Source organism: Python bivittatus, unplaced genomic scaffold (assembly GCF_059951505.1).
Source record: "Python bivittatus isolate LINGU-HERP-01145 unplaced genomic scaffold, Pbiv_v1 ctg000630_np1212, whole genome shotgun sequence".
Lineage (NCBI taxonomy): Eukaryota > Metazoa > Chordata > Lepidosauria > Squamata > Pythonidae > Python > Python bivittatus.
This window is the reverse complement of record NW_028277091.1, coordinates 207044-218325: the sequence shown is the minus strand read 5'-3', so window position 1 is coordinate 218325 and position 11282 is coordinate 207044. Positions and strand designations below refer to the sequence as shown.

Here is an 11282-nt window from a genome sequence, read left to right as displayed (position 1 = left end):
TAGAAGAAGGCCCAAAGCCCCTTGCGTTTGGGGGATGTGGGCAGCAGGAGAAGGCGGCAAGGGGAGAAGGTGGCGGTTTGGAGGCATCTCTGAGAAGGACCAGCTGGAGCAGGAGCCAGTATCTGTGTATGCCTTCACCAACTAGGTGCTCTCCGAGGATGGCCTTGAGTGCCCACAATCTCTTGGGCCTGCTAGCTAGGAGTTGATGGGACTTGTAGCTCAAGAGATTTGGAGGACACCAGCCTGGAGAATAAACTAGAGGAGATGTGGTCGCTGGTGGGTTCGGGCACAGAAAAGGAAGCACAGCCACGGAAACCAGGACCAGAAATCAATAGGATGAGTTGCAGCTACCTGATTTCCTTTAAAGACAAGGTTTGATCCCCGAGTCCATCCTCTGCTCTGGGCAGGGAGCCTCATTAAAGCATCCCCAAGAAATGGCCGTCCGTCGACCGCCTGAACGCGTCCCGTGAAGGGAGCCCATCTTTTCCTTGGTCTCACCCTCCAGGAGTTGCTCAGATTCTGCCTTCCTGTAGCTTAAATCTGTGCGCTGGATTACGGGAGGAGAGAGAACAAGGCTTGTCCATACCGCCCCCCCCCCGTCTTCTGCCCTCCCCTAAGTACCTTCCAGCGGTATCCGTAGGGGAGGGGTCAAAAAGGTCAAGATGGCAATGGCAACACATGTAAAAAAGGGGGTGAAGATCCAATCACCCCGTCTCAACTCTCTGACCCCCTTTGCACTAAGACCGCTGACTTCTTCCAAATTTCTTTTTGCCCTTTATTCTTAAGGTGGGATGTGGCCCAACCAGCATTAAGTGGGATTATTACTGGATGCCCACAACGGGGAAACATGCGCTTCTGTGGATGCAGCCTAAAATTGCATTTGCCAGTTTTGCAGCCACAGCACACGGCTGGCTCCTGCTCAGTTTGCAGTTCCCAGGTATCTGCCCCGTCTGGTGTCTCTGCACTGATTTCTGCTTCTTAAGGGGAGATGTCTGGGTCAGCGGAACCTCCTCTTCTTCTTTTCAGCTCATCTCTTTCAGGCAGGGCTTCTGCACCTCGGCCACATTCAGGCGTGGAAGGGTGCTGGTTGTCGCCTCAAGGCCGACTGCGGGCAGCCAGGTCGCTGGCGGGAGCGCCTCTCCCCGGAGGTCCCTGCCCATGCCGCTAGGTCTGGCCGGTGGCCTGCCCGGTGCCCTCGGCGTGACCCCGGTGCCTTGTGGGGCCTGGGGAGTGTGCCTTCTCTGCCCTGGCGCCTGCCCTGTGGAGCAGCCCCCCCAGAGATAGGGATGGCCTGGACCCTGTTTTCCCCCGGGCACTGGGGTCAGGGAGCGGGCCGAGTGGCATGGGGTGGCTGGCGGGTGGAGGGAATGTTGTTTATACCTTTAAATGGTCTTTTTAAATGCTCTCTGCTTTTATTCTGTTCACTGCCCAGAGCTCCTTCTGGGAAATAGATAGTTTTATGAAGAAGTAATAACTAATAATAAGAGTTCTGTTCAGAGATTTAAAAAGAAAGTGACCTATACACCACCCCACATTTTGGCTCTGGCCCCATTAAGTTCTGGGAGAAAGGCCTGCCCTGCAGGGTGATTGGAAAAGTTTGAGAACTACATCTAAAGAAAGACGGATAGAGAAAAGAACTATGCATAAGAAACCCATATTTGCAGGAGAAAGGACTACTGTGGGAAATGGAAAACGAGGCCTACAGAAATGCAAACCAAATACAATTCCCAAACACCGCCTTCTAAGGCTCCAGGAATCAATTTAGCATCTTGCAACTGTTTGTGTGCTTCAAAGAATTCTGGGCTCTGCAAAATGTTTCAGGGCTTGCAGTGGTCACCCACTCCACCAAACTGGGGAAAAGAGCAACCCCCTTACCTTCTTGAACCAGATCCACCCTCTGGCGTTGCCCGCAGAGCCAGGCGAGACGGAGCAGAAACTTAGAAAAGCTGTGCCAAATACATCTTCCTGGCCCCAAATGAGCTAATTTATGGACGAATCCCGTAACGTCTTCTTCCCCCAGATGCATCCACTGAGACCAGCAAGACTCACAAGAATCTGCCCAAAGGAACGCACTCTGAACCCCAAAAGGACCAGAGACCACCTCAGGCTGAGCATTTATTGCTTTCTCAGGGGATCCAGGAGCCATTTGGAGAAATAAATAACAGCAGGGGAGAGTGCTTCAAGCAATTCAGGAGGGCAGCCTGCCGTCTGGTCAGGAAGAAAGATTTCTATGACAGTCTCTTCAAACTCTCCTTGGCCCCGGGATGGTGGAGGTAAAGAAGCTCCAGGCTGACAGTCCCGGACTCTGCACTGGGCCCCACCTGTTTCCGCCATGTGCCCGTACGGATCACCAAGCGACGCAAGGCATAGAGGATGCAAAAGGCCACGGGTCCTACGCCCAGCAATATCGCGACGACCAGGAGGAGGAGATGCCTGTCCCCAAGAGCAAAAACACCTCCGCGGGGCAGGTAGGAGAAGGATGGAGACTGCAGACAGGTGTGGGAGCGCTCCTCATAGGTGCTGTGGGACGGGCAGGTGGTGCAGTTGTGGGCCGACCCCGCCAGGCAAGTGTAGCAAGATGGGTCACAAGCAGAACAGGCCTGGATGGTGCGTTGGGTCCCGTTGGGGTTCAGAGCCGCTCGGGACAGGCTATAGTACCTGGGGGGACAGTAGGAGAGGCAGAGGTGCTGGACCACGAAGAATGGACTGGGGCATTCTAGAAAGAAGAGAAGAAATCCCGTGAGCAGAGCAGCAACTAGGAGGCAAGAAGGCGCAGCTGTGGTGGGACGGGGAACCTAGCTTGTGGGAGGGGAGAAAATGGCCGAGCACAGGGTGGCAAGACTGACCAGACTGAGTTTTATTTTTAAAACACTATGCCCTCAAGGAGGAAAAGGGGCAGAGGAGGCTTTTCTCCTTCTCTTTTCAAGCGGGGACTCGGCGAAACAGAACAGGAGCACTTTCCTGTAGAATAAAGAGTGCTACTTTATTCCACTCTAACAGATTATCCTGTGCTTTTCCCCCACAAGCAGGCAGGCCCTTGTTCGTCTCGATCGTCAGATTATGCATTTGGGGGCCAAAGTCCAGCTCACCCAGGAAAGACTTGCTATGAAGCAAGAGGGGGCATACACGTTGCCTTCCCACTGTACAATTACAGTGCTGTGTCCAGAGGCCTCTGGCACGGGTCCAGGTTACCTGAGGGACTGTCTCACCCCCATCACATCGACCCGTCCCACCTGGTTAGGCAGAAAGGGCGTGCTGCGGACCCCGTCAGCGAGAGAATGTCGGCTGGTGGGGCCAAGAGAAGAGCCTTCTCTGCCGTGGCCCCTGCCCTTTGGAATATCCTGCCCCCAGAGGTGTGGCGGGCCCCTACCCTCCCAGCCTTCCGGAAAGGACTAAAGACCTGGCTCTGCTGGCTTGCATGGGGCAGTAAGAGTTTTAATCAATCCTGGGGCTGGCTGGGGCCCTGATGGCGCTCCCTGAGCTACTCGCCAATTGCCATAAATTCTTGGAATTTATTTATTGTTTATTTAAGACTGCTTTTATATTGCATTTTAATTGATTTTATCTTCTCCGTAAACCGCCCAGAGTTGCTTTTTAACAAGACAGGTGGTGACAAATTTGATATATAAATAAATAAATAAATGCAAAAATAAATTTTGATAGAATCCTTGCTCTTTCCTTCCTCAACTGCTGTGACTGGCTCTCCATGGTATCTGGTGGCATGGAGTTCCACAGCCATCAAAAATGTTCTGTGGCCATCTGGGTGATGCGCCCAAGATGAAGGCACCCACCCCACCCCCACAACTCACCCTGGCATGTCCCGTCATGGCTGTGTCGCGCACACTTGCTCACCGCTGGGGGAGCGGCCTGCCGGGCCGTCATGTCTTCATCAGTCCCGTACAGTTTTAGCACAAAGTTCTTGAGGAACCCTTCAGACAGAGGCAGAGAGCAGACAAAAAGGGTGAGCATACAGCTCCCAAAAGACAGGTGGGCATCGCAAAACCAAGAACAGTTTACATGGGTGCAAAAGGCAAGGCAGGAGGGGGGCTCTGCATGGGAGCAGAGGGGGAAGAGGGAGGCGGAGAGAGAGGAATCTACGTTCATAGGTACCAATTCAAGTTTCTAGACCTTAAGCACACAGAAAAGAGCTGGAAAGAGTCAGTAAGAAGTCAGGGGCAAAGAGATGCTATCCAAGCTGGAACAAGGCGGCTCGGTCTACCTGTGTTATAGGCATCCCCCTTGTTTTCCAGAAGAAGGGTCCAGATACCCTGGGGGTCTTCATCCCAGTAGTGCGTGGACATGAAAGACCAGTCCTTGTAGCCTTCCCTGCTGGTGTCGTAGGGCCTGGCAGCGAGCAAGCAGCAACCCTGCCGTTAAAACGTGGCAATAGTTCTCCCTCGGGCCCTCGCTGCGTTTGCGAGAGGCAGCAAAGGGAAGATCGGCTGCGCTGTATTCATTCGATTTGATTCACAAGCCGCCTAATTGGAACAACTCGAGGTGACAAACAGGAAGTTAAAAGGCATTGTAAAAGCCACCCAGAAGGGAATCAATAAAATCCCCAAACCCCCACATCATCTGGGAAATACAAAACATATGCAAAGAATTGAAGAACCGTCCTGCGAATGCTGGACCCAGTTGCGCTAGATCAAACCTGGCTGCTCTGGGCACACGACAGAGAGGCGGGAAAGGCAGGAGCCGGGTTCACCTGCTGCACCAAGCCATGGTTTACTGAACCTCAGCTGACCGAATGACCCCAAAAGGCCACGCTCGCACCAGACATTTTGAAAAAAATGACTTGATGGCCTCATGCAGTGTATGAACAAGCCACCTAGAGTCCCGTAAAAGTGAGAGGGATGGCTAGGTAAATCAAATGAATAAATAACAAAACCTTTCAGCTCAGAGCTGACAGGATCTGGCTTAAAAACAGAACAAAAGTTTTAGAGGTGCTTCAAGAATCTCCTCTTTTCTGATCTTTTAGCAAAGTACACTACTGAGCTTGCATGGTTTGCTCTTATGCTTTTCCTGCGCAAGCGCTGGGCGGGGGCGGTGGGCGGCTCACCCACACCCCGGGGGGGTCTGGGACTGGGGAAGCAGAAGGGCCAATCCCTTCCCCATGAAGCTGCCCAGGTGCGAGGATTTCCACTGGGGGAAGCGCTGGGGGCCGGCTGCCTCTGCACACACCCAAGAGGTCCCGAAGTTCCACCTTTTCTGTTCAGCACCTTTCCCTTCTTTGCCTAAGCTCTTGGACAGCACTGGGGGGGGGGGGGGGAAGCAGATTTGAAAACAGGAGGTCTCCCACCTCCTGCTCTCCAATCCGACAGGCTTCGGCCACCTGGGCTTTTCCCCCAGAGCTCTCATTGGCGCCACTGGCTGGGGATTCTGGGGATCACAGCCCAACACTCTTTGGCGGACTCGGGCAGGGAAGACCGGCTTGCGCACGCACATGCAGGGTGGGGGGGGACGAGTTCACCTGACGGCCACCAGGGTCGACGTTGTTCCCATCGGACTGGTCAGCGAGATGGCCAGATCTCCCCTCCGGCTGTAACTGAGCGACAGCCGCACCTGGACGTGCTCCAGGGAGCGGACGGCCTTGTTCCTCCTCTGCAGGCAGGGGGCGGAGGAGGCATTCTGGGAGACAGACAGACGCGAACCGATGGCCCTGTCGGAAGCCGAAAAGATGCAGTGAGATCCAGCTCAGGAGGACACTGGCCTGCCCCCCATCTCCGAGGATCAAGAGCCCAGATGAGGAGTCCACGAAGACCCCTTAGACCTCACACTCCCCAGATGTAAAGTGTCGGAATTAGCCTCCATCGGTCCAAGGCCTTCCAGGTAAAGCGGGCTTTTAACTCCCAAAAGAAGCGTGGCAGACCCAGGGCTCGGGAAGGCGTTCTGGGCTTGTTTTCGAAGTTGAGCAACTCAACAATGAAATAAACAACAACAAGCGCTAAGATAGCATCCTTGATCCCCAATCCTGCCCCTTTTTTAGAGACAGCAGAAATGATGTAGGCGAATCTTGCAAGTCTCCATCTTCTCGTGTGAAATTAGCGCTTTAAAAGCATTTTCATTTTCACGTTGGGTGCCTGCAACGCGGCCTCAAACTGCGATGGTGCCCATCCTCCTGCAAAGGGTGGCAACTTGGGTTGAATGCATACAAGGATCAAGCACACTATTTGTCCACTAGGTCTTTTTTTACCGGGGGTAAAACATCTGGCCAAACTTGGAAGAAAGAGCCTGGGCTTCTTGTAACAAAAACCTGCAGATGCTTAGCGAGGCAATCCGCTCCAAAATGCTGAATGTTGCTGAACCTGAATGTGGGGCCAAACTAATGCAAGGAGATTCGGCTGCAAAGATGTGGACATTCGTGCAATATCATCCGAAGGATGGGGCACCATTCCCTGCTCTAGATGGACCGTTTGTCGGGTTCAGCCGGCGCGGCACTGCTAGGGAACCCGGCCAGCCGCGCTGAGCCAATTCTACCGCCCGCTCGCAAGCCGGGGAAAAAGAGGAAGAGAGAGCCGGGCTGATTAAGGGGCCACCTGCGCCCGCTTAACAAGGAAACTGCAGAGTGGATGTTCTGTATCCACTCTGATGAGCGGCACGCGCCGAGACAAAGGGCAAAGCCGGGAGCCGCGGAAAGGCGATCACCGCGCGATCGAGAAAACCCCGGCTTTGCGCACGGCTGAAAGGACCCCGAGGAAACAAGACCACGCCGGAAGGGCAGAGCCATCAAGGGGCAATGGGAAACTGGCTGAACCTGCCATTTGGACCATTACGGGGGATTATTGGGGTACCGACAAGCCGCAACATGTAACTTGATGACGGGGCGAAGTGCGGGAAGGGGAGAGCTATAAATTGTAACAAGAAATGTGCCAAGCCAGTCCTGGCTTTGTTTGTAACTGTTGCGTTACGCTTGAGTAAACCTCTTTGTGAAACACACGTGTCACGGGAGTTTCTCTTGACGAACGGGGCATCCCCTACACTGTTGTCCTGAAAGGCTGCACTTCACAAGATGTTAGGCATATAGCCGTATATTAGAGTCTATTGTGACTGAAGCGTTGGAGGCATTTTGTAAGTCAGTCTTTGGGTGTGGGGGAGTGTAGGGTATGCTTTGCCATGCTTTCTTACACTGGCTTGTAGACCACCTGAATGAAGCATTTCTGCTGAGGGCGGGTCCTCGTCCACCTCTTGGCCATCTCCACCAAGGCCCCGGCATTCAAGAGCCCGTAGCCGTAGTAGTGGCTGACTGAAAGAAGAAAGACGTGCTCAGGGACCCCGCCACGGCCCTTGGATGCCCTCCAGGCACGCTGGCACCACAGTGCCTACAATCCCGCCAGAGCAAAGGCTCTTCCCACACAGCAGCAACGGGACACAGCCCTCGAGATACAAAGGAACTCCCAACTGCGCTCCGGCCTCGGCACGCTGGGCTGCGTCCCCCTGGACCGGTGACCCTGGCTGGCGAGGCTTCTCTCGGGGCACAGGGCAGGGGGCTAATGCTGCACGCCGGGCTTTGAGGCTTACGCGGGGCAGCCACGGCCAAGCCGGGGCTGGAGGGCCATTCGCAACCTAGGGCAGCGCCCCCCTTGTGGGCTGGCCAGGTGCTGAAGCAGGGCCGTCCGAAGCTCTGGAAGCAGCCGGGGACTTAGCCTGGACCAAGAAAAGACGGGGCTGGGCACTCGGGTGCCTTCGATCTAGCGGGCCATCGGTTGGGACTCAGCAGCACGCTTTCTCTGCCGCGGCACTGCCCTCTGGAGGGAAGCACCCCTGAGATCCGTACGCTTCCCACCCTGACGGCCTTCCAGAGGGCCCGGAAGACCTGACTGGCCTCCCGGGCCCTGGGGCAAGGTGGAGGGAGCACCTCCCCATCCTGTTCTTTATTTCCTATGTTTCTTTCTAATCCTGCTTGTCTTGGACTTTCTACCTGTTGGGTTTTTTCGTGAGCCACCTGGAGTCAGGCTGCTTCTCCAGCTCTTGCCCGCAGTGGGTCTCGCAAGGAAGGCTGCCGTGCCCCCACCGGTCCAGCCCTGCCCTTTTCCACGGTGCTCCGCCCCTTCCCTGGCAGATTCTCAGGGCCTGCAAGAAACAAGCGTGCTGGAGCCCTTTCAGAGCCCACCCAGGGTTTCCTCCCTTTCCACCAGTGTTGTTCCGACTTGGCCGCTTTAAGAGGTGTGGACTTCAACTCCCAGCAGTTTTCATGGCAAAACCCTCTATTTTTTAACAAATGAAAAGAGTGACATGGTTTTCAGGTTTTGCGAATATCTTGAATATCTGGCGAATAATTTTGATTTTGCGGACCGCTGGGAGGGCTTTGGGGGGCCCCGGGGGGCCCTCGGACCACACTAAGAAACGCTGCACCGCACCAATGAGCTCACTGGCTTTGATTGGGGGGAACATACGTATCAGTAACAAGCAGGTCCCTCGGCATTTCAGGAGGAGCCGCGTCTGCAGAACAACCAAAGCGTGATCAGCCACGTATACCAGCGTTTCTCCGACTTGGCAACTTTGAGATGTGTGGTTCCCCAGGCTGGCTGGGGAATTCTGGGAGCTGAAGGCTACCCGTGTTAATGCTGCCAAGTTTGAGAACCACCGAGCTAGACTCTGTGAACGTAGCCAAGCGTGTTGTGCACACCACTTTGTGGCTGTGTGTCTTGGGCTAATCCAAAAAACAGGTCAATGCTGTAGCCAAATTGAGGGGTGGGCACTGGATGTCGCACACCCATTTACATGCGCTGCACACACAAGGGCTGCACATCTGCACTGCCAAAATCCAGACCACCGTCCGAAGGCAGGACAAATTTCCTGCCCCCTGGGCTGCCACCCAGGGATGGTCTGTTCTTCCTGACACATCGAAGGGCCCGTTCCCACACGACCCGGCAAACGCTGCTGTCGATGTGCTTTCCGTGGCTGGGGCTTTCTTGTTTTCACCTCAGGTGTCAGGAGTCATTGCTCGTGGCTGTGCTGTCAGACGGGCAGCCGTATCCCTCACTTAAAGGCATCCCTAAGGGAGAAACCACAGGGCCGTTGGGAGAGAGCAGAGACTCAGCCAGGCACTGCCCGCAATCCCATCGCAATCCCATCCTCGGGGCAGCGGGGAACGGCCATCTCTTCCCCACCGGCTGCTGCTGATCTGCTCCCTGGGGCAGCAAAGTTTGGGGAGGCGTGTAGCTGCGGGCGAGGGACGGGCGAGCCAGGGATCTGTCAAGAACCAGGAGATCATGAAAGGGAAACTGGATGCCTGGTGGGGCCATGGACACAACACCTTCTTGGCAGCAACACACAAGTGGTGTGTCTTCCTCTGCTCCAGGGACGTTTATGGGACTTCCCAGACTAGCCTCTGGCCCTGAGATCTCCTGCTGGTCTTCCATCCGAGCACTTGGCTGGCTGGACCCTGCTTGCCTTTTCTGAGATTGGCTGCGGCCCACACAGGTGCAGCAGGAAGAAATCGAAGACCTTTAGAGAAAGGGTGACATTCAGATGGAGCCAAGAAATCTCTGGAGCAGATGGGCAAGGGGCAACCCTCTGCCGTGCGCAGAAAGTTCAGCAACCCACCCTTGCCAGAAATCAGCGTCTTCCCTGGAACAGTGCCTCTGCGCAAGGGCAGAGTGCATCCCGCGTGGCCCAAGGCAGACAAAGGGTGGACCCAGGGCGGATTCTGGCCGAGGCTGGCCAGAGCCTGTGGCCGCTCTGCAGAGCATGGCCTAGGACTCGGGGCCTCTGTGAATCTGGGGTCTACGATTTCTGCTCAAGGGCCCCCCTTCGACCCCCCGCCTATAAGAGCCTGGAGCTGAGGGAGCTCTGATTGGCAGGAACCCCAGCCACTCTTCGTGTTCACACAACACAATGAGCTAGACAGACGCGATTGACGATCCTGAGTTGTATGAACAGAGTCCTTTTCTTGTGCCAACCCACTTGAGAGAATCAGGGCTATGGATGTTTTCTGAACACTCTCAGAACGACTGGCGCCTCAACTTATAGCTGCCCCACTTTACGTCTTCCAGATCAAGTGCTCCAAAGGATGGACTATTTACAGGCTCTTGTTACTATATGAAAATCCTCTTGCACATGCCCAGGGGCACCTTTCAGGACGTTACCATTCGCTGAATGCAGAGCTGACAGGGGAGCAGGTTTTGGGGTGAGCCACTGGCTGGTCCAAAGGGCAAGTTGTGTTTTCAGTGGGGCAGGCACTCTGCATATGCTCGGGAGCCTTATGCAAAGCATCCCACCCAGGTGTGGGAATAACTTCCAGGGTCCGGTCCTTAGATGAACCACAACCAGCAGCTCCTGCTTCTCAGTGAGGTTGTGGGAAAGGGCTCTGCATGTGCCCAGGGTCTTCCTGACACTTTCCAGGGCCCCCCTTGGGTGCTGCAAATAAAGCCCCAAAGGGGACTCCCTCCCTTAAACCCTAACGCGAAAATGAGACCCCACCACAGCCTGGCAAGACTTTTGATTGACCGATCGTGTGTCATCAAGTCATTTTAAACTCTTGGTGACCACCCAGAGAGATTCCCTCCATGATGACCTGTCCCCACCCTGGTCTTTCAGGCCTTCCGAGGGTGCCCCCATCGCCCCTGTCATGGACCCCACCCACTGGCTGCTGGTCATCCTCTTCTCCTCTTTCCTTCCGCCACTCCCAGCACCAGAGCCTCCTCCAGAGAGCTGCACAACATGTGCTGAAGTAGGACAATTTCCGCCTCATCACTTGTGCCTCATAATCTGGGTTGATCTGTTTGATGATCCACCGCTTGTTTTCTAGGCTGTCCATGGTCTCCTTCGGCGTCTTCTCCAACAGCAAAGTTGAAAATCTCTTCCTCTCCTGCCTTCAGAGTCCAACTTTTGCTTCCTGAGAGGGTCACAGAGAATCCCGTGGCTTGCACGACTCTGGTCTTTGCAGACACAGGCGCATCCGGGCATCTGGATCTCTTTTCCAAGGCCTCCGTGGCTGCTCTGCCGAGGGTTTCTCGACGGCTGGTTCCTTGATGTCGATGGTTGATGCTAAAGGCAGAAATTCTCCACCACTTCCATATCCTGGTTCCCAGTTCTCAGGCTGGCTGCTGCTCCTCTTGTCCTTCGCCTTCATATTTGATTTAGTCCCATTTTTCACCGGGCTCCCTCACTTTTCGTGACCCTTTGCGTTTTCGGCTGTCGGGTTCCTGCCACCAGCACGGCGCAGGTTGTCCTCCAGTTCCAAGGCCAGGCTTGCCTTCTCCCTACCCACCTTCCCTGAACGCACCTTCCGCCCGGAGGCTGGGGAGATCCAGGGAGAGGGTGCAACCTCGTCGCCCCCC

General features: G+C 55.0%; 1 protein-coding gene across 1 annotated transcript; it reads right to left on the bottom strand.

Moving 5' to 3' along the window:
• Positions 1–2150: 2150 nt before the first annotated feature.
• Positions 2151–10759, bottom strand: LOC148214531 (proprotein convertase subtilisin/kexin type 4-like). Its single transcript, XM_088151046.1, has 7 exons — positions 10586–10759; positions 8358–8439; positions 7126–7243; positions 5471–5659; positions 4220–4344; positions 3810–3929; positions 2151–2716 (listed from the first exon to the last, which is right to left on the bottom strand). Exons 1-7 carry the CDS (start codon positions 10757–10759, stop codon positions 2229–2231), a joined length of 1296 nt encoding a protein of 431 aa, XP_088007172.1. The 3' UTR covers positions 2151–2228.
• Positions 10760–11282: the final 523 nt, after the last annotated feature.

Excerpts from the sequence above, each read along its gene's own strand:
- LOC148214531 (XM_088151046.1), bottom strand. The coding sequence starts at position 10,759 with ATGGACAGCCTAGAAAACAAGCGGTGGATCATCAAACAGATCAACCCA. Across the intron at positions 5,660-7,125 it reads CAGGTGGTCTACAAGCCAGT|GGCCATCGGTTCGCGTCTGT; the intron begins GTAAGAAAGCAT and ends GGCTTCCGACAG. Across the intron at positions 3,930-4,219 it reads GGGGGATGCCTATAACACAG|GGTTCCTCAAGAACTTTGTG; the intron begins GTAGACCGAGCC and ends CTCTGTCTGAAG.